Source organism: Palaemon carinicauda, chromosome 27 (assembly GCF_036898095.1).
Source record: "Palaemon carinicauda isolate YSFRI2023 chromosome 27, ASM3689809v2, whole genome shotgun sequence".
NCBI lineage: Eukaryota > Metazoa > Arthropoda > Malacostraca > Decapoda > Palaemonidae > Palaemon > Palaemon carinicauda.
This window is the reverse complement of record NC_090751.1, coordinates 89,628,218-89,654,121: the sequence shown is the minus strand read 5'-3', so window position 1 is coordinate 89,654,121 and position 25,904 is coordinate 89,628,218. Positions and strand designations below refer to the sequence as shown.

The 25,904-nt window shown below is 41.4% G+C and overlaps 1 protein-coding gene and 1 pseudogene across 1 annotated transcript in view; both read left to right on the top strand.

Annotated features, from left to right (window-relative positions):
* LOC137621022 (bromodomain-containing protein 8-like) overlaps positions 1–25,904 on the top strand; it is a 192,191-nt gene that overhangs the window by 158,600 nt on the left and 7,687 nt on the right. The window contains exons 20-22 of the mRNA XM_068351461.1: positions 3,226–3,375; positions 9,063–9,240; positions 15,196–15,395. Coding sequence (XP_068207562.1) covers positions 3,226–3,375; positions 9,063–9,240; positions 15,196–15,351 — 484 coding nt within the window. The 3' untranslated portion in view covers positions 15,352–15,395. The remainder of the gene's footprint in view (positions 1–3,225; positions 3,376–9,062; positions 9,241–15,195; positions 15,396–25,904) is intronic.
* On the top strand, positions 92–210 carry LOC137621259 (5S ribosomal RNA; annotated as a pseudogene).

The window sequence follows — 25,904 nt, the reverse complement described above, 5'->3', positions numbered from 1 at the left end:
GGTCCTTACCATGAGTGAGGGATCATGGTAATTTGCGAGGAGCCTTCTCTACTTCTGCCTCAACATCTGGAGTATCTAGCCATGATATTGAGTCAACGGCCTTACCACGTTGGAAACACTGCTTCTCGTCTGTTCAGCGAAGTTAAGCAACGTTGGGTCTGGTCAGTACTTGGATAGGTGACCGCCTGGGGACGCCAGATGCTGTTGCCTCCTTCTCCGAGCCTTCCCTTCAGTTGACTGTGGCAAGGCTGAAGAGAGTCGCAGTACCTGTTCTCAGTCAAGCAGAGCTTTCAGTCCTACCTTGGAACGTTTCCTGGGTCTCTTTTCCTCATTGACCCGTCTAAAGTCCCGAACGGTTGCCTCAGGATAAGTTCCCTGTGGGGCGGCCCAAGTTCCGGTGGTATCAAAGCAACGATTAACCGGACTTTCTGGCCCCTATGGGACCAGCGGAATGTTTAGACCTGCAATGGGTGTTGACCTATGGAACCTCTTGATGGGAGTGGATATTCTCGTCCTTTCCCCACATTTTGATGCTGTTTTCGGACTCGTCAAAGAAAAGGGGGGGGGGGCATGTTCCGGTTCAGGCCTATGGTCAGGACCTGAAGGATACCTCTCCATCATTCAGGCAGGTTTAGGGGCCGTAGTCTTGCCCCTCTTCAGATCCTACAGTTCCTGCCGAGTCGCTCCGTGCGCGACGACTTCATGGTACTGGCGTATTCCAACCAGCAAGGGACGCATTTTCATACCTTCGCATCTTGCAGTAGAGATACTGAGATGATCCGAGATCCTCTCAATACCACTATCGGCTCGCTCATTCCGGGTAGAGGAATGTTCTCTCCAACTATCTGAGCAGAGCCTCGCAGATAGAGGGTACCTGGGGGTCTTTGGCTTTTAGTAACCAGCAAGTCCTGGCCTGGGGGACCTGATCGCGACAGCTTGGAACTTCAAGCTTCCGCTGTTCTTCCCCCCAGTCTCAGACCCCAAGACTCTTTGGCAAGATGCTTTCCGGTGATGATGGGACAACATCGACGCCTGCGTCTTCCCACCATTGTTGTCTGTTGAGAATGGGTGTCAACAAGACCAGGTTGTCTGTCAACCTTTTGAGGGCCCTGAGATCTCCACTGTGACTATACGCGGAACGGTTTCCGGACCCTCTGCTTCCCCTGACGGAACTCCCGGGAGAGCTTCTCCCACGGCACAGGCTACTCAAACAACCACACTACAACATCTTTCACGAGCCGTGGCATCGCTTCGGCTTCACGCCCGGAGACACTACTCCGCCTCCTCAAGAAGAGACAACCTGCTACAGTCGCGGGGCGGAGGTCGCGTCACCTGCGATAGTCATCCGCAGGGGTCTACCAGGCGAAGTGGAGAGTCTTCTGTGGTTGGTGTCGTGGGAGAGATACCTCTTCCCTTGAGGCCTCTTCTCCAGCAATAACGGAGTTCTTGCTTTTCGGCGGGAGGAAACTCCTTTCCGCTCTCGGCAGTGAAGCCTGTCGCTCAGCCTTTCCCTGGCCTTCAGGCTGAAAGGAATAAACTTTTCCTTCCCGCTGGACCTTTCTTCGCTCATGCAAAGCTGCGAACGTCCCTGCCCCCAGTCGGAGTGGGACCTCCTCCATGGAGCATGGTTCGGACTTTTTAGTCCCTTAAGAGATCTTCTCAAGAACCATTACGTCAGGCCTCGGATTGTATTCCGTCTTGGGGGACGGTGCTCCTGCTCACTCTGGCCTTGGACAGTGTGTAAGCAATCTTCTTGGTCTCGTACGACTCCGCCCTTTCTAAGGAATAGGGGAAGGCAACATTCAGGTTCGCTCCTGGGTTGTTTGCTAGACTCAGAATCTTGGGGTCCCGGCCCTTCGGTCCAAATCCTTCAAGATTTCGAGTCACCATTCTGTATCAGATGACCCAAACCTTCTCCTTCTTGCCAGTAAAGGAATCGAGGGGTTATCTTTGGGAACAGCTGCAGTTTGTCCTCACGTGCAGCCGGGTTGGGAGCACAAGAAGGACACAGGGGAGAGTCACCAGTATACCTTTTCAGCTTGGACTCAAGGACATTCATCTCGACCTGAATCCAGACCCTCCCCCGTCACTTCGCCCTACAGCACGATGTCGGATACATTGCAACGTCCCTCGCCTTCGAGTAGTTCTACTCTGTGACGCAGGTGCTACAAGCTGGAGTCTGGAAGCGTCTAATGACCTTTGCAGCCCGCTTCCTGCAGGACGTGACCCACAGGAGTATCGATACGTTTCTATCGCTCTGTGGTGGCTACACAACAGCTGGTCTAAGCTCAGGCTCCTTTTTGGACAGGTAGCAGAAGGTTGAGGGCATTGTTATCAGGTTTTAGTCTGCATGAACGAAAGAAGTATGTCTGGCCCTTACTTCTTTCTTCATCGTCCCCTCTACTGGGGAAGCAGCATCCTGGTCTCTGCATAGCTGACCTCAAACCTCTGCAGGTAAACCATACTTCCTTGTGTTCCGAGTATTGAGTCAATACTGTCGCGTCCCCCATACCCTGACGAGGTGGTATTGGGAACGTCCTAACCCAGAGTTCCTTCTGGAACTCCAGGTCAACTGCCTAGGACGGGTCACACTTCTTCCTTCACACACAAGCTTATGTAGGCCACACGTTTCCTTGCGGAGCAAGGAACTTGTGAGGTGCAGGGACTCCTTTTCTCGAGTGCGACTCACTCGGATTCTGAGTCCCCGGGTAAAGCCAAACCCAGTATAGCTGGGGACTTTCCACCCTTCCTAAGGGGTAAGTCACCCAATGTAAATAGCGTGGTTTGTATTTCGGTTACGGAACAAATGAAAAATTCGGAGATAATTTGTATTTTTCCTAACCATACAAACCTTAGCTATTTACACATATTTGCCCGCCAGCCCTGTCCCCCAAGACAAGTCCTACCTCTAAGTGAAGTGAAGCAGTTCACCGGTGTGTGAGGGGGGGAGGGGTAGCTAGCTACCACTCCCCTACCCCCCTGCTAACTAGCGCGGGGGTAATACACCCTCGTTAAATTCTAATGGCTCGCCATTTCAGCTACGCCGAAAGGTAAACCCAATGTAAATAGCTAAGGTTTGTATGGTTAGGAAAAATACAAATTATCTCCGAATTTGTCATATTTGCATGATCCTCCCCCAGTGTAGTGATCTTGTGATTTAGTATTAAATCTTTATGTAAAATAATATTCTTGTTGATAACTCACTAATTTTTTCACAATTTTCAGTGATGACATGGACAGTGAACGATCTTACAAATCCTGGAAGAAGCCCATAATGATTTTATGGAATGAAATAGCTGCTCACCGTTTTGCATCTATCTTCTTACGCCCTATCACAGACGAGCAAGCGCCAGGATATCATTCTGTAGTATACAGGTAAAGGAGACTTGTACATGTGCCGTGTGTATTATCTGCTATGCTAAAAGAGTGTATTAAAGGGTGGGTTTTAGAGATGTTTTGTATTTGGTTTTTTAAATGGTTTGTAATACAGTATTTACACAAAACTGTTCATTTCATACTTGGCTCGTCATTCAGCAGTAGATGTCCATTGTTTAAAATGAAAATAGTAGTTTGAGGTTAAAGTTTTTAATATTGTGGTAACATCCCTGACTAACGATCACTAGACTGGATTTCAAGTCTCGCTCAAAGTCGTTAGTTCCTTTGTCCGCTGCAACCTCACCATCCTTGTGAGCTAAGGATGGCAGATTTGGGGGAGCCTATAGGTCTATCTGCTGAGTCATCAGCAGCCATTGATTGGCCCTCCTTGGTCCTAGCTTGAGTGGTGAGGGCCCTTGTGTGCTGATCATATGTATATATGGTCAGACTCTAGGGTATTGTCATGCTTTATAGGGCAATGTCACTGTCCCTTGCATTTGTCATTCATGAGCAGCCTTTAAACCTTTAAACAAGCAGTGTTTTTCAATTGATGGGATCTGCCAGTGAATTATAGTATTAAAGATATAGAAACTATTCATGCAAATGTTTCAAAATCAGAAGTCATGACAATGTTGTAGAACAAAATATTTAGGTTTTGAATGAATCCATTATTGAATAGAGTATAAGTTGTAAACAAGAATAAATTAACAAGATAATTTATTGGATTTTTTCTGGCATACTGTATTTGCATAAGTATGTACAAGGTCAGATAAGTTATTAATATTATTAAAATAGAATTTTACACATACCACAAGTAGCTGATAATTTCCATTCTGAGGTCTTATTCCTTAGTTAATTTGTTAGCTAGTAAAAAAAAAAAAGTTAGCCTAAACACTCAGCATTATAGTTACCTCACGGTATATAGCACTGTTGATGATGAAATTTATTTTTGATCGATGCAACTTGGTCTATGTAAATGAAGCCAACCTCATGATGAACCAAATTATTTAATGTTAGTAGTCTAGCCTCATAAGATTACCAATCATTCACTCTCATTTGTTGATTGAAGACTCCTCTATCCCCTTACCTTCAACTATCATCAAAAATACGTAGCTTACAAATATCTGCAGATAAGAAATACTGTATACTGAAAAACTTGCAAAGATTTGGTTAATAAATCTTGTACAATTTTTTTTTTTTTTTAGTTATCACAAATATTGACTTAGACAAAGATATTACAGTACTTTCAATTTCACCTACATATGCGCACGAGATTTAATGTATCTTATACAAAAACAGTTCATAAATATGTAAACAAAATCATGAATTTTTTCAGAATGTGCATAATTTGTTTTTTATGGAAGTATTTTGTGTTAGGATAGGAAATGAAGTGAGCAATTGGTTTCCGGTGAGAGTGGGGCTGAGACAGGGATGTGTGATGTTGCTGTGGTTGTTTAACTTGTATGTTGATGGAGTGGTGAGAGAGGTGAATGCTCGAGTGCTTGGACGAGGATTGAAACTGGTAGATGAGAATGACCGTGAATGGGAGGTAAATCAGTCATTGTTTGCGGATAATACTGTACTGGTTGCAGACGCAGAAGAGAAGCTTGGCCGATTATTGACAGAATTTGGAAGAGTGTGTGAGAGAAGGAAGTTGAGAGTTAATGTGGGTAAGATTAAGGTTATGAGATGTACGAGAAGGGAAGGTGGTACGAGGTTGAATGTCATGTTGAATGGAGAGTTACTTGACGAGGTGGGTCAGTTTAAGTACTTGGGGTCTGTTGTTGTAGCAAATGGTGGAGTGGAAGCAGATCTATGTCAGAGAGTGAATGAAGGATGCAAAGTATTGGGAGCAGTTAAGGGAGTAGTAAAAAATAGAGGGTTGGGCATGAATGTAAAGAGAGTTCTGTATGAGAAAATGATTGTACCAACTGTGATGTATGGATCGGAGTTGTGGGGAATGAAAGTGACAGAGACAGAAATTGAATGTGTTTGAGATGAAGTGTCTAAGAAGTATGGCTGGTGTATCTCGAGTAGATAGGGTTAAGAACGAAGTTGTGAGGGTGAGAACGGGTGTAAGAAATGAGTTAGCAGATAGAGTGGATATGAATGTGTTGAGGTGGTTTGGCCATGTTGAGAGAATGGATAATGGCTGTCTGCTAAAGAAGGTGATGAATGCAAGAGTTGATGGGAGAGGTACAAGAGGAAGGCCAAGGTTTGGGTGGATGGATGGAGTGAAGAAAGCGCTGGTGATAGGAGGATAAATGTGAGAGAGGCAAGAGAGCGTGCTAGAAATAGGAATGAATGGCGAGCGATTGTGACGAAGTTCCGGTAGGCGGAGTTGTGGGGAATGAAAGTGACAGAGACAGAAATTGAATGTGTTTGAGATGAAGTGTCTAAGAAGTATGGCTGGTGTATCTCGAGTAGATAGGGTTAAGAACGAAGTTGTGAGGGTGAGAACGGGTGTAAGAAATGAGTTAGCAGATAGAGTGGATATGAATGTGTTGAGGTGGTTTGACCATGTTGAGAGAATGGATAATGGCTGTCTGCTAAAGAAGGTGATGAATGCAAGAGTTGATGGGAGAGGTACAAGAGGAAGGCCAAGGTTTGGGTGGATGGATGGAGTGAAGAAAGCTCTGGTGATAGGAGGATAAATGTGAGAGAGGCAAGAGAGCGTGCTAGAAATAGGAATGAATGGCGAGCGATTGTGACGAAGTTCCGGTAGGCCCTGCTGCTTCCTCCGGTGCCTTAGATGACTGCGGAGGTAGCAGCAGTAGGGGATTCAGCGTTATGAAGCTTCATCTCTGGTGGATAATGGGGGAGGGTGAGCTGTGGCACCCTAGCAGTACCAGCCGAACTCTGTTGAGTCCCTTGTCAGGCTGGGAGGAACGTAGAGAGGAGAGGTCCCCTTTTTTATTTAATTTGTTTGATATCGGCAAACCCCCAAAATTGGGGGAAGTGCCTTGGTATATGTATGTATGTATTTTGATAACCAACTACCGAGAGATTCTACATCAGATGGCCATTTTCTATTCTCTACATGGACAACCCATCTCAACATATTCATATCCACTCTAGCTGCTAATTCATTTCTTACACCCGTTCTCAGCCACACTACTTCAAATGGAGATACACCAGCCATACTTCTCAGACATTTCATTTCGAACACATGCAATTTCTGTTCCTCCGTCACTTTAGTTCCCCACAACATACATACTCTGTATAATAATATGAATACTGTATATAATTTTCTTTTTTGTTTTCATCTTCACATTTTTTAAAATTTTTAATTCTTTACATTCAAGGTCATTTGTACTCATGTTTGAGCCTACCTTTGTTTTTAAGCAGTTGAAATCTTATCATTATTTATTACTTGGACATTTGAATTGTAGTTGTGTTGATTGTGAATTTTATCCTTAGATGTTATGATATTTTTGTTCCGACACTAAATACAAATCCTTTCGTTCGGTTTTTGGTAATATACTTTCGGCGAAGCTGGAAGACTAGCCAGAAGACTCTTAGCAAGGTATAACTTCACTACTGTACTGCTAATTAGCAGCGGGTAAGGGGTAGCACTGGCTACCCTGCTCAAACACACCTGTGTTGTCTCGTCACTTTTGCTTTTTGCTTGAGGGAGAGTGAACGTTGGTCTCTCCCCCGCCCAACCTTTTTTTGACTGGTATTTGACTAATTGGTTCTTTTAGTTTTTGTTTATTTTTCACAAGCGTGTATTGCTGTTTTGGAGACCGCATAGTGCCAGGTTTTTCCTCGAGGATTTAGAAATGCTTTTCTAACGATCTCTTCCCTTTGACGCTAGACATCCCTTAAGCTGGAGGACTCCCCTGCTTCCCCTAGCGCAGTAGCTTGGTCCTCCTCCGCAGGGGAGTCGTTCTCCATGTGGATGCACCTTTACTGTCTTGAAGTAGATGTTGCTCGCACCCTGCGAGTCCGACGGCAGTACAGCTATACGGCCGACCCAGAGTTCGACTTCAGTCTTGCTCCTCTACGCTGACGTCAACATACTCCCTCGTTCTGCTATGGCAGCCAGCGGAGGGAGTGCAAAGTCTGAAGTATGCTCCCATGCTTTTCGAGAGACACCTTTCCTTTTCGTGGATTAGGTTTTCTCCCAAGTGATTTTTGTTCAGCACCTTGTCGCGCTATGATGGAAGCCAGCAGAGGGAGTGCAAAATACGAAGCATGTTCCTGCGCCTTTCGGGGTACTCCTTTCTTGTTCATGGGTTAGGGTTCTCCCAAGTGGTTTTCTTCAGCGCTGATGATGCCACACCCTCTCGTTCTATGATGGCAGCCGGCAGAGGGAATACATAGTCTTGAGCATGCTCCTGTACCTGGGACACCTTTTGTTCATAGGTTAGGTTTTCTTCCAAGTGGTTTTCCTTAGCAATGATGACAACACGCTCCCTCATTCTGGGATGGCAGCCAGCAGAGGGAATGCAAAGTCCAAAGCTGTTGCTGCTCCTGTCCCATCACTGCCTGGCTTGCTTCAGTTCCTGATCATTGTGCCGATAACGGCATTCCCCCCCTATTCTGAGCTTGCTCAGCTGACGGATGAATGGCAAAGTCCGAAGCTTGTTGCTGCTACTCAGGTGGACACCTTTCCCGTACGCTGGTTTGGTCCTCCCCAGAGTAGTCTTCGCCACACGGGATTAAGAGAGGGTTATGGGGTCGTATATGCCTTTCTCTAACCGCTCGGAGTGTGGCTTGTTGGAGTATGAAAAAGATGATGCTCATCCCTAGGGAGTTTGATGCTTCTAGCATCCGTCCGACTTTACTTGCCATTCCAGTTCTTGCCGCACCCAGCTGACCCTTCTCGCCCAGTCATGATGCAGCGCACAATCTCCCGTCAGCTTGTGATTGCTCGTCAGCACCCATGATTCCATGTCAGCTTAAGAACGCATTTTAGCTCGCGATCTCCCGTCAGCTGGCGATTGCCCATCATCTCGCTTCCAGGTTCCTGGAGCTCTTTACCGTTATACAAATTTGGCCCGCCATCACCTATTCCCCTGGAAGTTCTACCTGCAACCAAAAGTGATGAGACAAGACAGGTGTGTGAGAGCAGGATAGCTGCACTAACTAGCAGTGGGGTAGTTATCCCTTAGTAAAAGTCTTATGGCTATTCTTCCAGCTTCACTGAATGTATATTCCATAATAAATAGTTCAAGGTTTGTATCATTAGGAAAAATACAAATTACTTTGTCATTTTTTTCTCCATATTTTTTAAACCTACTAGAAGCCTAGATAAAAGTAGTTATTCCAGTAATCATACATTGAAAAAAAGAAATGACTGTTGATGCCATAAATGAACTAGAAGAAGCAAAAGAAACAAGTTGAAGGCAAAACATAAATTTATTGGTCACAATATTGAATTTTACATTTATGGACACTGATACGTTTCTAGAAATTTATAAATTAGGTTTTTTTTTAAGTAGATTTTTATTTGTATTACTTTTTTGAGATTTAAAATTGCCTGTTCGGGCTTGATTCTTTATTGTGGTTTGTATCCTTCAAAAATTAGAATATCAAGAATTTCATTTAAATGGATTTTTTTGTGTTCATATGATCATGCTATGTACATTTCATTATTGCATTAATGAAAAATCCTTAGTGACAGTTATTTTTATTGTTCTTGAACTTGGTTTTGCATGAACTTTGTTAATTTTTTCTTTCAGGCCAATGGATTTGCAAACTATCAAACGCAATATTGAAAGTGGGAACATTCGAAATACAGCTGAATTTCAACGAGACATGATGCTCATGTTTTTGAATGCTATTATGTATAACACGAGTGACCATAATGTACACCAGATGGCTCATCAGATGATGCAAGACACCATAGCTACAATTGAGGTTAGATGTGCAATTTAATCACTCTTAGTAATGTAGCAAACATAGTTTGATTGAATATTAAAGTTATTTCCGTATTGTAGTGCATAGAAACCCATTTTTAGTACTATAAGCAACAAGAGGAAAACGTAGATTATTATTTAGTTACATATCGAGTCACAAGAAAGAAGACATGTACATGTCTCCAAGCTTTTAATTTTTTTTACAATTGGTTAAATTAAGCTTAATCTCTCTGGCATATTCTTGTCTCTGGGTGGGGCCATAGGATTTATTTTTAAATGAGATATAATGATTGGTGCAAGATAATGTCAAGGAATGTGCAACTACATAGGAATAAAGCCATAGGGAGTAAGAAAACACTCTGGTGGCTTTATAAGTTATTGCCCTTTGATCTCATATACATAGTTGTTCAATTAGTCTTGATTGAAACTCGAGAAATTAAGAGACTCAATCAAGAAGTGGGAAACATGGCTTGGATTTATGAAATATGGGCCAGGAGGCCATTGGTATGGGGAGTCACATTCAGTGCTGAGGTGTAAGATGAGGAAATCCCACTGTTCTGTGAAGTGAAAGTTGAAAGAGGCTGGTACGAAAGATAAGTAAAGAAAAGGGAGGGAGTATTTAGACCCAAAATGGACTTTGCAAAGCCCCTTCAGAAATCCCTACAGCTGACGATACTACCACTCTTAAAGGGATTAGGAACTGGGCAATAGAAATTGGATAAATATCACTGTATGATATCACCAAAATCTATTTATGGTATGAAGTGAGCAATGAATGTGTGGCTGCAACAATTACATAAACTGTTACTCGGAAATGAATGTGTGGTTTTATACAACGTTTTTTTCTAACTTTTGCTAGACTTCATCTTTCTTCACATTGTCAAAAGTTAGTATTGTGGGTTATAATATTAATAATGAGAAATATTCCTCTAGATATTGACCAGGGGTCTGGTTAAGTTTCAGAAGTACTTAGCTGATCATTCAAAACATTTATATTTTAGCTTTTTTCTTATGTGCCAGATTTCAAATTATTTTTAATCTTTTCTTTTCTTGAAGTCCTGTTAGGTCTGGGTCTTTGTCTATCCCCTTTTTCTGTGATACATTGAACATATCTACAAGTCTCTGTCCTTTTACTTTCAGCTGTGACCAGATTGTGGAACGATCTTCCTAATCTGTTGGTTGAATCGGTGGAACTTCAAAAGTTCAAAATTTTAATTAATTCTGTTGACAAGTTGACATGTCTTATTTTATAGTTTACATATATAACCGATTAATTTTATTGTTGTTATTGATCTTAAAATATTTTATATTTTATTTTGTTAGTTATAAATAGTTTATTTGCTATTCCCTTATTTCCTTTCCCCACTGGGCTGCTTTCCCTTTTGGAGCCCTTGAGCTTGTAGCATTCTGATTTACCAACCAGGGTTGTAGTTTGGCTAGTAATGATAATAATGATAATAGTATCTGACCCCTAACTCATCTGTCTTTTTCTGGCTTCTAACCACCATATCTTTCTGCTAATACCTCATTTTTAATATGATCTTCCCATTGTACTCTGGCCAGGAATCTGAACATTCAGTGTTCACACCTTAAATATCTCCTCCATTTTCATTGTCAATGGCCATGATTCTTTTGCATAAAGTAGTAGAGAAACCATATGTGACTATTGGAAGTCTCTGCTTTATCTATTAATTGGATAGTTTTATCTACCACCAAGTGCCTGGGTTCATCTTTGGATAGACTCCAATGAATTTGACAGTTGGATGATATAATATAAGTGATTGACTTGGGCTGGGTCTGTATAGATAGTATTATTTTAGTGATCTATGATTGATCCTATTTTTTACAATAAATATCTATATATATATTTATTTTCTTAGTATTGAATATGTAAAGTTACAAAAAATTTAAAAAAATGAGAGGAGAATACTGGATTTTTTTTTTACAGTAACATATAATGAATTATTCTTACAATGCAAAAACATTCGGAGTAATATTGAGGATAACTAGAGATGGCCAAGCCAACAACAACTTTTTGAAGCAGTGAGGACTAGGGTATAGCCATCCACATATAATCACAGTGCATGTGTCCGCCTTAAATAGATGGTTTGGAAGTAAAAACAGGGACAAAGAATTGTTTACAATCACCCTTCCATCATCGTTTGTTTTTAGATCCCAAAGATCCTTATCCCCTGATGATAATGACACTATTATTTGAATATATTAATATATTTTTACATAGGAAATAAGATGCACAACATATTTCCAAGGGAATAGAAGTTACATTCAAAATATTTAGATATTTCACTTTCAAACTTGCTCACTTGCAGGTTCTTGACCTTTCATGCAAACCGTAAACTATATATATATATAGGTTACACCTTTATTAGATTTGATATTTCCATAATTGACTAACCCTGCAAGCAATTACTAATTATAATTCATAAGAACTTGTAGTTCTTTATTGAGTACTGTATTTCCCGTGTCATAAGATGCTCTTTTTTCCTGAAAATACTCATCAAAATCACCCTGCATTTTAACACCAAGATAAAGTTGTATAGGGGCGTTTGACAATCCTCAAATACCTTAGCAATGACATACAAACACTCATACACACCAGACATAAAATATAAGCCTATGATTAGCATTCATATGTAATAAATTAATATATTTTCAGTGCACTCAAATTAATGGAGGCAACAAGATATTTGTTTTTTGTTTTCTTGGTCAGTTGATGACTTGCCGTAGTCATTTACATGTCAATAATGGTATCCATGCAGACGATGCTAGGACGTATTACTTGTTTATACAGTATTTATCTATTTTCTCATATTTTGTTAATATTTTGTAATAAAGCAATATTTTGGTAAAGGCTTTGTTGCATTGGTTCTGAAATAATAGATAGTTATTGTGAAACAAACTCAAAAGAATATCTCGCTGCAAGTCGAGTTTAGTCCAGTGTTACCAAGTTAACTTTAAACTAACTAGACCTAGTCACATAAACAGCAGCAAAAATATTCCACCTTGTGAAATTTGTAGAGAATTGTTTATCTGATCAATAATTAAATTAGTATGAAATATGTACATGAGAAATTTTGGAAATATTACTGGAATTTTAGTTCTCTACTGAAATTTGATCAGGGGTATTTGGCAAATTGGCAACACTGCTTTCATGTAAACAAACACTTGTAAACATTATCATGATGGTAGAAACTACGACTGGTTTAATGTTTTTTATGTGAATGTAATAAAATGGGTATAACAGGTGTACAGCTGATTAATATTTACCTAATGCATTTCATAATACACCCAAAATATGAAAATTTACTGTGCCAGATGAAAAATCACACTAGATTCATTGACTAGGGATTGCTGTTGCTATAATAGGTTGGAAAATTCTCAGTTCCTTTTTTCCAAAAAAATACTTAGCAAAATATAGGGGGTGCGTCTTATGACACGTGAAATATGGCAAATTAATTGAGAGCAATTTATTGACTAAAAACTAACATTTGATGAAATAAATATAGGCAAATTATGAATAATGACATGCTTCATTTACTGTATTTGAAGTCGATCACTTTACAGTACTAAGGTATATTTTATCAATAACAAAAACTTCCAAAATTGAATTTGTTTATGGCAAGGGAGGTTGAGCTGTCGAGTGTTTACCTTTTACCTAGTCTAAAGTCAAGTTTAAGGTTTATGTGCATTCATCAATTTTTTTAATGTTTTGCCCTTCTTGTTTTGATGTGTATTATTGATTATTTCAATAAATGTGATATTATTATGCTCTTACTCCTTTTCCTCTTTCCTGTATATTTTTACCTCTCCCTTCTTCACATATCTTCTCCACTACTACATAAGCCCATGTGAGTTTCTGTATAGTTTTCTTAGAACTGCAGTAAACAACTATTACTGTAAGAAATTGAATGTGGAATGCATAGTGCGAAATTTTTAATTGTCAAATATATATCTCTGCAATTTTTTATCTAAAATACTGATAGAGGCAAGGTATCTGTGACAAGGAAACTAGCCCAGTCTCTCAAAATAATCGAGTTACTATTAGAACGGGTAAGCCTACAGTTAGTTAAACGAACATGTTCGGAATCTCCATGCTATTACCTGGTAAGTCGGCCATCTCGCAAAATTCTACCAGTTTGCTGTTTTTGGTCTTGACTCCTTTAATGAATGCGTAAATAACTGCCCAATAAAATCATAAGGCGGTAAAAATGTGTGGTAAAACACTAGCCAGATCACATGAGCTTGATGTAAATTAAATGGAGCTACGAACTGTATAAATCTCGTCATCAAGTTGAAGTGGCAAATTTTAGACCCCTTTTCAACCTTTATGAAATTATTTTTTTGTACAATATCAACTTTTATTGTATAGAAAAGATGTAGAGGAAACCTTTCACCACTGCAGATGGGATATGTTTATCGCTCAAAATAATTATTTAGCTTATTTTCTTGAGGAAAAATTCAAGGGCAATTAGTCTGCCAAGTTACCTTCCATTAGATATGGTTCTGATGTGAATAAGAAAATATAGGTAAATGCATTGCATGCACATGCAGTTGTTGGGAAAGTAAATATGTACAATATGCCTGGCCTTTTAATGTAGTGTTATAAGGTTAAAGACTCTAATTCACAGGGTTTTACATGATATTTTTGCCATTTATTTTTCTATTTAATCAATAATGTCCACTTCTGAGTGGTGTGATCTAAAGCCATAAAAGTAGTTGGGGGAGGAAAACTACTGACAACCTATGTAAATTTGCAATGTTATTCTGTTAAATCTAACTTAAACTACTGTATATAGGCTAATTTATCCACATTCTAATAAACAAACTATTTATATCCTTCAAATCAATGTTTTTTTTTTTTAATACTAAGCACTGTAAGCTATAGAAGGAAGTTCAATAGTATTGCACAGTTGAAAAAGATGGAAAAGTGGCAATTATTGGAATGATAAGTGTCAAGGAACAAGTGTATTTTGATGTTAAGAAATATTTTGTAAATTTGTAATAAATCACAGGCTCAAAAATCTTGAAACTACATTCATATGATACTGTAGTTTTTTGCCATTGGACATTCTATCTATGACTAGGCATTCACTGACAATAAACTCGAGGCATATTGCCTTAAAAGAGGAGCAGTGCCGTCAGTACACCTTACAAGGTACAAAAGTATACTATATGCCTTCCTTGAGGGTCTTTTCAGTGTTATTTTGCCCCTAGCTGTACCCACATGCTAGTCTTCTACACCACAGGACTGAATAGTCACTCCAATCCCCACACTGGGCCTTACGTCCCAAATTGATAAATCCCTCAATACTGTAGTTAGACATGAAATAAGCCAAGCCAAAATTTGAATACAGTTCTTAATTAGTGATTTACAAAGGGATCCAACTTGTTTGATAAAACAAGTTTCATATAATTTTTGGAATAACTTATTTTGATCTTAAAGATTTTCAGGGCAACATTTTTGAGGGGCTTCTAAAGGACTGCAAAGTCATCAATATTATATCTTCTGGTGGCAATAATAATCTTGACTGTTGATCATATGTTTAACTTGGCTGCGACAATAGATGCTTTCTAAAGTAAAGCAAACTGCTTTGTTCCATTACAGTATTTAGAAAATTTTAATGTAGTGGATGATTTGGATCTGTCACCATAAAAAGTGTAATGTGGGCCTTCACATCTGATATTCTTTATTGTATGTTGCTTGTAATGCTCATGGGTGTTAGCATAATTAGATTGATACATGTGTGTGAACAACTCGTGCTTGGTGTCATTTATAAGAAAAAAATCCAGTGAGCATCATGTTTTAATTTAGTTATTTCAAACTTACTTTTTATTTTAACTAACAGCCTTTGCCCAAAGAATAAGATTTGAAGGAACTATTAGAAACAGGTTATTACTGTATTGAAATTTTTGAAGGGATATTTTTCTTTTACAGGCTTTCCTAAACACCCAAATGTTAGCAAGAGCTGAAGAGACTCCTCAGAAATCATTAAGAAGAGAAACTCGTGAATCTTCAGCTAAAAGAAGTGACGACGATCTGAAAAGGAAGAGGGACCATCCAGATGATAAAAGCTCAAAGAAAAGAAGATAAAGTATTATTCAACTTTATTATGCTTGATGCATCACAAATTATTTGTAAGTATACTTCATTATCATCCAGAATGGGGTTATTGCCCGACTGAATAATGTTCCAAAGCTAATAAAAAATTCTTCATTATGCCATCCAACACTTAATTTACACTAATATCTCTGGTTTAATACCTAATGCTGTGATGCTTATTACATTGCTAAGAGAAGCTTTTAAAAGATATATTGACCATAAATACTGTTAACCATTTATTTTTAATTTTAAGTTTAATTTTCATTAATGTTGCTGATCAGAAAGTTATAAGACCATAAAGAAAAGGTTGTGGTGCCCTATTGGAAACCCCCCTGCCTGGCATTCTGATGGAAAGGAAATAGTCATACTCAAACTCGATAGTTCCTTGTAGTGTATGCAAATTCACCATCATCTTTGTGAGATAAGGATTGCGAGAGCCATTAGGTCTACCTGCTGAGTCTTCAGCAGCCATTACCTGGCCGTCCCTGGTACTAATTTGGGTGGAGAAGAGGCTTGAGCTCATCATATGGATATATGGTCAGTATCTAGGGAATTTTCATTGCCTCTGCCATTCATGAACAGCCTTCATTATCATTATCAAAAGCTAGGGAATAAGTCGTTGAGAGTCGGCAACTCTGAGTTGAAGGAGATCGGAATGATGAATATCTTATTAATTAGAATAATACTGTTAAGAAAGAAAGAGATCTCTCCGTCTCCCTCTAAAATTTACACTTTGATATATGGTCAAGCATTTTACACTTGTAATATCTAAGCTGACTTGCTTTCATACAGTGATTCACATGATGTCCTTTCTCTCCCCCAACCAAAACATATACATTCATTCTTCTTGTCACCCATTTTATTTAAGAATCTATCCTACAATGGCAGTGTAGTAGTTTCAATCACTAGATCCTTATCAACTATATTTTGAGCCAAATTACCAATGACAAATTATGTATTCGTCATGAATACAAATTTGAAACCAAAGTCACATAAACATGGTTACAAATCTTGAAAGTAGGTTGAAATTACATTTAAAATAATGCTATCATTGCGCTACTTCAATTGATGTATAGAATTCAATGCTTTAATGAAAATAAGAAATTCACCTAAGATAATGTTGAGATTTAATATCTTGAAATTCCACATGTGGTCTGCCTGTACAGTAACTAGGATGACAATCATTAAAATTCTATGTAGGCCACCTTTATTATCAGATCAGCTCAACCTGCTAAAGAACAGAGAATTGTCGAGAACAGGCAAATAAGAAAAAACCTATATACAATATTCTTTCTTGTCAAATTTGCCTCTCATTGACAACCACATTTTTGGGCTCAGGCCATGTTATCCTGATGGAAGGTTCCTTTAAGTAGTTTCCTAGGGTATATTTGACTACAGTGATATTCCCAGAGAATTTAACTTAAGGTCTCCAGAATTCTAACTCCTGGCGCGAATATCCTTAAAGTTTCCTTTTAGGATATCGCCTAATATCAGGGGACGTATTCTTGACACGCCACATAGCAATCTGCACCCCACATAGCGTTTACGCTTCGAGGGGGAAAAGTGGCAAAATAAAAGAGGAGCCGTTATAAAGTTCCCTTCCTCCGTTACTGTTTGAGTACTCAGATGGCGTCATAATCGTCGGCCATCTTTATTCCTTTTTCTGTAGCGTCTTCGCTCGGTGGTTTTCCCAGTGCTCTCTTGCTATCAGGATTCATTATGCAATCTCCAGCTTCTTCTGCCTCTGGAAAGTTGAGTATTTGATTCTTATAATGTATAAATTTAGCTCTGGCCGTAAATTAAGAATTAATTCGAATTAAAACTAATTTTTTGGCAGAGCTACTGCCCAGACCGGAGGCGCCTTCGGCGCTGTCGTTCGTAACGCGTGTGTTATTTAGTTAGCCAGAACGACTTTCCCGGTATGATAGCTTAATAATAATTAGCTATTTAGTCTTCATTGCTAGGAATTAATTATATTATGTCGATAGTATTCGCTTTAGTTTCAGCGAATTAGGTAGCCGATCTTTTCGCTAGGCTTCCTAGCCTAGGCGTTATAGTTTACTTTCCTGCATGATATAAGTGTTCCTGGTGCTGTTAGATTTAAATGAAAATAATAGGCAATTTATACATGTAAGATATAAAGATTGCATATAAATTTCCTCTTCTAAGATAGTATACGAGAGAGCTTCAATGAGTAAGGTAGTCGATCTCTCTGCCACTAGGCTAGTAGCCTAGTGGCTTTAGTATACTTTCATACATCTCCCCGGTTACCCTCATATAAAGGGTAATCCCTCCTTCCCTCTGAGTGTAGCCTATGGCTACAATCCTGGCCGGTCTTGCCTCGAATTGTCATTCTAGCAAGGTTAGGCTAGGATTTTTCTGCCCCTTCACTTAGCTACTGATGGTGAGCTTTGAGTTTGGGTCAGAACCTCAGAGTACTTGTCGTGTGCCGGCAACCGATCGATAGGGTGAATGTACTCCCCTATCGGATCTTGTTGGTTGGCATAGGAGGCCTTGCCTCCCTAGACTACACTTGAAGGGGTCATGTGATCCCCTTCTCCCTGTGGTTTAGTCGACTAGTCCTGTGCTCGCAGACCCTAGGCTGAAGAATAGTGATTATTTTTCTGCCTAGGATGGCCCTGGCAGTGGGACTCTGTTTCTCTATGATTTAGGGTGGCGGCTAGATGATTGCCGGCCCCCTTACTGTATTGGTAGACCCTAGGCTGGGGAATGTATTCTCCGTCCGCCTAGGATGGCGCCGATACTGAAACAGTTTCCTTTAGGTGTGGTAGGGCCGGCATGCCGCCGGCTCCTCTCACACCTTATACAGGACCCTTTCCCCTTCCCATTCTGTCCTTTAGTGATGGCGTAGCCATCACATCCCTGTGGCCGTTGTCCTACAATCTCGTCGATTGCCAGCAGGCTGTAGGGCCGGCTTGGGCTTCTGCCTGTATGACCTAGTCATATAGCTTCCCTATCGGACATGAGCTCCGGGATAGCTGTACTGGCAGGTCTAGCTGCCGGCAGGAGACCCGTTTGCCTTAGAGTGTTCTTCAGGCCTCCCTTGGACTGCCATCCCACATCCTTCGACCGGCAGATACCAGCATGGAGGATGGTGGGTGGAAGCTTGATTATTCTATATTCTCCCCTTCCATTAGAACCCTCATTCTGGAGGAAGGAAGTGATACAGTGGCTAGTGCCGCCACTCTTACATCACCCTTCACTCCTTGCTTTCTCTCTCTCTATGGGCTAGTGCTGCCAGCTACTAACCTAACTGGCAACTGCCGGCCACTAACCTTGCCGGCAAGATGCAGGCTAGACTTGTGGTCCGACAGCTGTTAATTCACTGTCACATCCGACTCTGCTGGCGAGAGAGAGCCGGCTAAGTCTGGTATTCCGGCCACTACCCGGTCACATTGAATGATGGCTAGGATAGTGTGCCGACAGCCGGTGACCCGCCAGCATCCGGCAAGCTGCCGGCAATCCGGTGGGCCGCCGGCCATAAAAAATTATCAATATTGTGCCAGTTGAATGAACCTTAGGTACGAGCCTTGCCAGCTGTATGCCGGCAGCAACTATGGTATATGTATATACAGTAGTCAGTACATCTGTAGTATAGAGTATACTGCAGATAGAAAACTATGGTATAAAGTATACAGTAGTTAAACTTTCCAACATACTCTGTGTTTCCAAGCATAGTCTATTGTTGAGACCTTATAAGATTGGGAAAGGAATTCCCTTTCTTTATACTGATAGATGATCAGTTATTTTGACCCTCATTATTAATACTTTTGGAAGTGGGTGTTGTTTACACTACTCTATCCTGATAGGCTAGACTCTCCCATTGGGCCTCTTAAGGAGGAGAACCCTAGAATTATTATTGAGGGAGGTCACAGCAATTGGCTGGGCGGGAAACACACGTATGTGTCTTTCCTATTTCATTTCTAGCTTATCTATCCTAAGCTTTATGCATTAAAATAAAATGGAAAATATTATACTGTAATAATAGTTTATCTAGTGAGATAGACTACGTTATACTCATTTTATTTTCCTCTCTTTACGGGAGGACCATGTGAAGTGCGACAGTGTCTTCTGCAACGTACGGAGCAGGAGCTTCTATGGCCATCTGGAGTGTAGGACACACTCCCGATGTTCCATCACCAAGGGACCTCTCAATTACTGGGACCCACAGGTATGTACAGTATATACAGACCTGATGTATGAGGCTTTTGAAAATCCCAAGACAACGGAGTCAAGGGATGCAGCTAGGGACAAGCTGCGGAAATGGGTTCGTGGCTTCCAAAAGAATGCCACGGGGCCTTACCTCCTTAGTGAGCGTATGAGAGCCTTTTTATTCCCCAAAGCTTCTGGGGATGCGGTTATTCCTCAGCCTCATCCTGAGATCCCTTGCATCCAGATAGCCGTCGACACGGATGTCTCGGATGCGATGAAGGACATCCACCCAGATGAGAGGATGTCAGAGGACACCGAAAAGGACCTTCTGGCGGAAGGTCGAGAAGAGGAGTCAATGTAGGCTCCAGAGACGGAAGAGGAAGAAGTCGAAACAGTCTCTGTTTCGTCGGTTCCTGCCCTAGAACCCTTGCCCTCTACGTCCTCCGCTCCTCAACCTCAGAGGTCGGACAACACTCTGTCTGCCATCAAAGCTATGATGGAAATGTTCGAGAAGAAGAGCAAACAAAGGGAAGCTGCATTCAGGAGGGAGATTCTCCAGATAATAGCTTCCCGTGGTTCTTAACGGAGACTCAACGTAAAGGAGCTTCCCGTGGTTCTTAACGGAGACTCAACGTAAAGGAGCTTCCCTCGTGTTCCGAGGTAAACCCATGGAGGCATGCAGAGTACATGCCGATTACAAACGGTAAAATCTTCGTTTCAGAGAAGCTGGGAACTGTCCTTATTGAGGACATTGAGTTCTGACCCAGCTTTGAGTCCTATCCAGACTGTTTCGTTCGTCTAAAGGCGGAACCTGTATCCAAGGAGGAGACAGAGCCTAAGGAGGTCATAATACTTGACCATGCGAAGGCTCAGGCTTTGTTAGCCAGCAGTCTGAAGGACAGGGGCTTCACCAATTCGAAGGTGCCGGCCCTGAGCAAGAAACATCCCTCTTTTCTTGCTCCAGCGACTATGGCTTTTCCCTTTGCGGAAAAGTCGTTTAAGGCAGTGGAAGCTGGGAAACCTTGCCCTACACTAGAGGAGTGTAGGCCCCTTTCCTTAGCTTTGCCAACGGATCACATAGACTGGAAGGATATACAGCTTACCTTCTCAGTCGGGAAGTTGGAGGCTGATATCGCTGGACGTCAGTTCACCGAAAACCTCCCCAAGTTGTCAGAGTTCCTCTTGCGCAGGGAACAAGATAAAAAGGAGAGGCTAGCTGCCTCTCTGTCCCTCCAGGTGTCCATGGAGGCAATGGCCAGTGAACAAAGATCCCCGAATATGTTCATGGTCATGGCCAAAACTCATTTGGCAACCCTAACTAAAGACTTCTACAGCTTTGTTAGGGCAAGAAGGGCTTGTAGAGAGTTTGTGTTTGCCTCGGCTGCGGTCAAACACGAACCCAGGAAACTGATATCTTTCAATATCTGGGGGAAAGACCTATTCCCGAATGATTTGGTCAAAGAGATAGTCGACAAGGCTGCCACGGAGAATAGAAATCTTCTCTAGAAGTGGGGCTTGTCAGCTAAGAGGAAGTCATCTCTGGATGAGGGTCCCCAACCGAAGAGAAAGACAAAGAGGCCAAGAGTGCCTTCTCGCCCTGCTAAAAAACAACAACTTCCAGTGACCGCAGTGCCACAGATGGTGGCACAGCCCCAACCCACCCACCAGATGGTACCCCAGCAGGTGATGACTCAGTCACCAGCCTTTACTCCCGCCCATGAAAGACAGACCACTACCTTTCGCCTTAAAGGTGGAGGGTCAGGTAGAGATTCCTTGAGAGGAAGAGGGGGTAGGGGAGCGCTCGGTCAAGGAGGCAAGCCCTCCGGAAACCAGAAGCAATAAGATGCTTCCAGTAGGAGAAAGACTCCGACTCTTCCGGGATCATTGGACCTTTGATCCCAAGGCCCACAGCCTAATCAAGAACGGACTAGGTTGGAGCTGGAAGACAGCTCCACCATCATTTCCTCAGTTCTTTCAACACTCCACCCCCGTTCTGGAAGAATACACCCGAGAGCTCTTGAGCAAACGGGTGATAAAGAGGGCAAAGTCCATCAAATTCCAAGGAAGGCTGTTCTGTGTTCCCAAGAAGGACTCAGACTAACTCAAAGTCATTCTGGATTTGTCGCCACTCAACAAGTTTATCGAGAACGACAAGTTCAAGATGCTGACCCTTCAACACATAAGGGCCCTGTTGCCCAAAAGGGCATACACAGTCTCCATACACATGGCAGATGCCTATTGGCACATTCCAATCAATCGGCAACTCTCCTCCTACTTAGGATTCAGGCTACAGAAAAGAAAGTATGCTTTCAGAGCCATGCCCTTTGGACTAAACAAAGCCCCAAGGATCTTCATGAAGCTTGCAGAAGCAGTCGTTCAACAACTACGCCTACAAGGCGTCCAGGTGGTATCGTATTTGGACGATTGGCTGGTGTGGGCAGCATCCGAGTCGAAATGCATGCAAGCATCCAAGAAAGTGATCCAGTTCCTGGAACATCTAGGATTCAAGATCAACACCAAAAAGTCTCGACTATCTCCAGCCCAAAAATTCCAATGGCTAGGCATTCATTGGGACTTACAGTCACATTGCCTCTCCATTCCTTTAAAGAATAGGAGAGAGATAGCGGGATCTGTCAAGAGACTTCTAAAATCCAACAGGATTTCAAGATGCCAACAGGAGAGAGTACTGGGCTCCCTTCAGTTTGCATCAGTGACAGACGCAGTGCTGAGAGCACAGCTAAAAGATGCATCAGGAGTCTGGAGAAGATACGCATCAAACGCTCGAAGAGATCTAAGAAGACCAATACCGATTCGGCTACGATCACTTCTCAAGCCATGGTCGGAGACCAGAAACTTTTGGAGGTCAACACCTCTGCAACCGCCTACACCTTCAGTCGTCATCCACACGGATGTTTCATTGGAAGGATGGGGAGGTCACTCTCATCAACGCAGAGTTCAAGGAACTTGGTCCTCTCTATTTAAGACCTTCCATATCAACATTTTGGAGGCCATGGCAGTCTTTCTCACTTGAGGAAATCATCTCCTCGCCCTTCAGTCCACATAAGACTGATTTTGGACAGCGAGGTAGTAATGAGATGTCCCAATCGCCAAGGCTCGAGATCGCCTCAACTCAACCAAGTGATGTTGGCCATCTTCCGCTTAGCGGAAAAGAAGAGATGGCACTTGTCAGCAGTTCACCTTCAGAGGTTCCGCAATGTGACAGCGGACGCTCTATCCAGGATAACTCCGATAGAGTCAGAATGGTCCCTAGACGCAAGATCATTCTCTTTCATCTTACATCAAGTCCCGAAACTGGAGATCGACCTCTTCGCAATGAGCGACAACAAGAAACTTCCTCGATACGTGGCCCCATACGAGGACTCTCTAGCGGAAGCAGTGGACCAGGATTTATCTATTCCCTCCAGTCAACCGCTGATGAAGGTCCTCAACAAGCTGAGATCTTTTCAAGGAACAGCAGCCCTAGTGGCTCCCAAGTGGCCCTGGAGCAACTGGTTCCCCTTAATTTTGGAATTACAGCCGAGGCTGATTCCCCTGCCGGACCCAGTTCTATCCTAACAAGTACAGAAGTCGGCTGTCTTTGCTTCATCACAGAAAACCCAAGACCTTCATCTCATGATTTTCTCTCCCTAGCAGTAAAGAAAAGGTTTGGGATCTCAAAAGAAAGCATAGACTTCTTCAAAATCTACCAAAAGGCAATACGAGTCATCTTGGAAGAAGTGGGTGGCCTTTGTCAAGGCAAGAAATCCAAAGGAAATCTCGATGGATTTCTGCTTGTCTTTCTTTATTCACCTTCATGAAGAAGGTTTAGCAGCCAACACGATAACTACGTGTAAATCTGCCTTGACTAGACCCTTGCTTTATGCTTTTCAAGTAGACTTGTCTAATGAGTTTTTTAACAAAACCCCTAAGGCCTGTGCTAGGCTCAGGCCTGCAGCACCTCCAAGGCCCATCTCATGGTCTTTGGATAAGGTCCTACATTTTGCTTCAAGTTTGGACAACGATAATTGCTCTTTGAAAGATTTGACTCAAAAAGTTATATTCTTGTTTGCTCTAGCCTCAGGGGCTAGAGTCAGTGAGATAGTGGCCTTGTCTAGGGAAGAAGGCCATATCCAGTTTGCTGAAACGGGAGAGCTAAATCTCTTTCCCGACCCAACGTTTCTCGCCAAGAATGAGCTACCCACTAAGAGGTGGGGTCTCTGGAGAATCTGCCCTCTGAAGTAATATGTCTCACTGTGTCCAGTGGAGAGTCTAAAGGTCTATCTTCGCAGAACTTCAGACTTCAGGGGAGGACAGCTTTTTAAAGGAGAAACATCGGACTCAAACTTATCCCTGAAACATTTAAGGGTGAAGATCACCTACTTCATTCGCAGAGCGGATCCTGACAGTACACCCGCAGGTCATGATCCTAGGAAAATTGCTTCTTCGCTGAATTTCTTCCAGCTCATGGATTTCGAGAGCCTTCGCTCGTTTACTGGATGGAAGTCATCCAGAGTGTTTTTCAAACAATACGCGAAGCAAGTGCAAGAATTAAAACGTTTCGTGGTAGCGGCAGGTAGTGTACTAAAACCTGTCGCTTAGTGCTGCGAGGAACAGTGAATTATGTGGGACTGTAATTCTAAAGGTATACATCTTGGCATCTTGGTGAGTGAAATGTCATCATGGTGACATTATGGACTGCTCCAGTGTACAAAGGTGATGAAACATAGACTGAACACTAATTGCCATGTGTTTTTTACACGTGTAAATAGACAGACATTAGAAAATTTTATCAAATTTTTATATGAGTGGCAAAGAATTGTTTTCAGGTAAAACAAGTATTTCCGATTTATTCTGTTTGTCTATGTTAATAATTTCTTTTTCACTTGCATTTTTATCTTATTTAAATGTATGCTGAATTTTATTTATTGCTTGACAGTAAATGATTAATTGTTTTGTGCATCTTATTTCGCCCTAAACGTTTTAATAAAGTTAGTGTGAGCATTCATTTAATCCCTTATTATTCTGCATAATTATAACAAGCAAAGGTAGTAACTTTGTTCCTATATGTAAACAAACCTTTCTAGCTAGAACTAACTTGTTTCAGTACAAGATACAAACTTGTCTGACATGAACCTGTGTTCATATTATAAATACAAACTTTGGCTAAAGACATACATTGAGACTTGTATGTCCCCTTTGAATGCTAGGTTGGTCATGTGAAATATGCAACTTCGAGACTTTCCCGAGTCTAGTTCGACTCTTCCCTGTAGGGTCCAGGAAGCACTAACATAGTATATGATTAGAAGAAATGACATATAACGGTAATGTTATAGGTCTCTTAGGTCTGCTTGACCAAGGAAATATTGTCTCGAGGCTTAAGGCACGACTGGGAAATCCACGGATACATTAATGCTCTGGTAAACTTCCATTAGGACGACATGGCCTGAGCCCAAAAAACGGATTTTGAGCGAAGCGAAAAATCTATTTTTGGGTGAGATAGCCATGTCGTCCTGATGGACCCGTCCTCCTTTCTATGAAAGGCCTTGGCAGGATCCCTTCCTATAATACTGTATCTATAAGTTACTAGCTCAATGCTGCAAGGAATAAAAATGGCCGACGATTTTGACGCCATCAAAGTACTCTTAACAGTAACGGAGGAAGAGAACTTTATAACGGCTCCTCTTTTATTTTGCCACTTTTCCCCCTCGAAGCGTAAACACTATGTGGGGTGCAGATTGCTATGTGGCGTGTCAAGAATACGTCCCGATATTATGCGATATCCTAAAAGGAAACTTTAATTATATTCGCGCCAGAAGTTATAATTCTGGAGACCTTAATTTAAATTCTCTGGGAATATTACTGTAGTCAAATATACCCTAGGAAGCTACTTAAAGGAACCTTCCATCAGGACGACATGGCTATCTCACCCATTCATAATTTGGTATAGGACCTTTCTCAAAATTTAGCCTTTTTTTTTTTATTTCCATTTCGTCCTCTTATCTCGGCTCAGCTGAACATTTTTCAACCCTTTCGTACTCATCACATATTTCAGATTCTTTTGTTACTTTTTCCCTCACTCAAGTTTTGCAACCATTTTTATATTCAAATACACTTCCTCTTTATATATTCTCATTTTCATTTTCTCTCACTCTCATTTAACATCTCAACAGAAGTCTTGCTCTATCACAGAAAACATGAAGATACTCATATGATTCTCTTGGTTTATATCACTCATCCATTCTGACATGTTAATCAATTGTTCTCCAATACTTACACAATCCTGTTTTTCACAATTTCTAATTATCTAGATATCTACTTTCGTCTCACAAACAAAACTATTTCTGTGAACCTTCCTTGATGTTCATATTGAT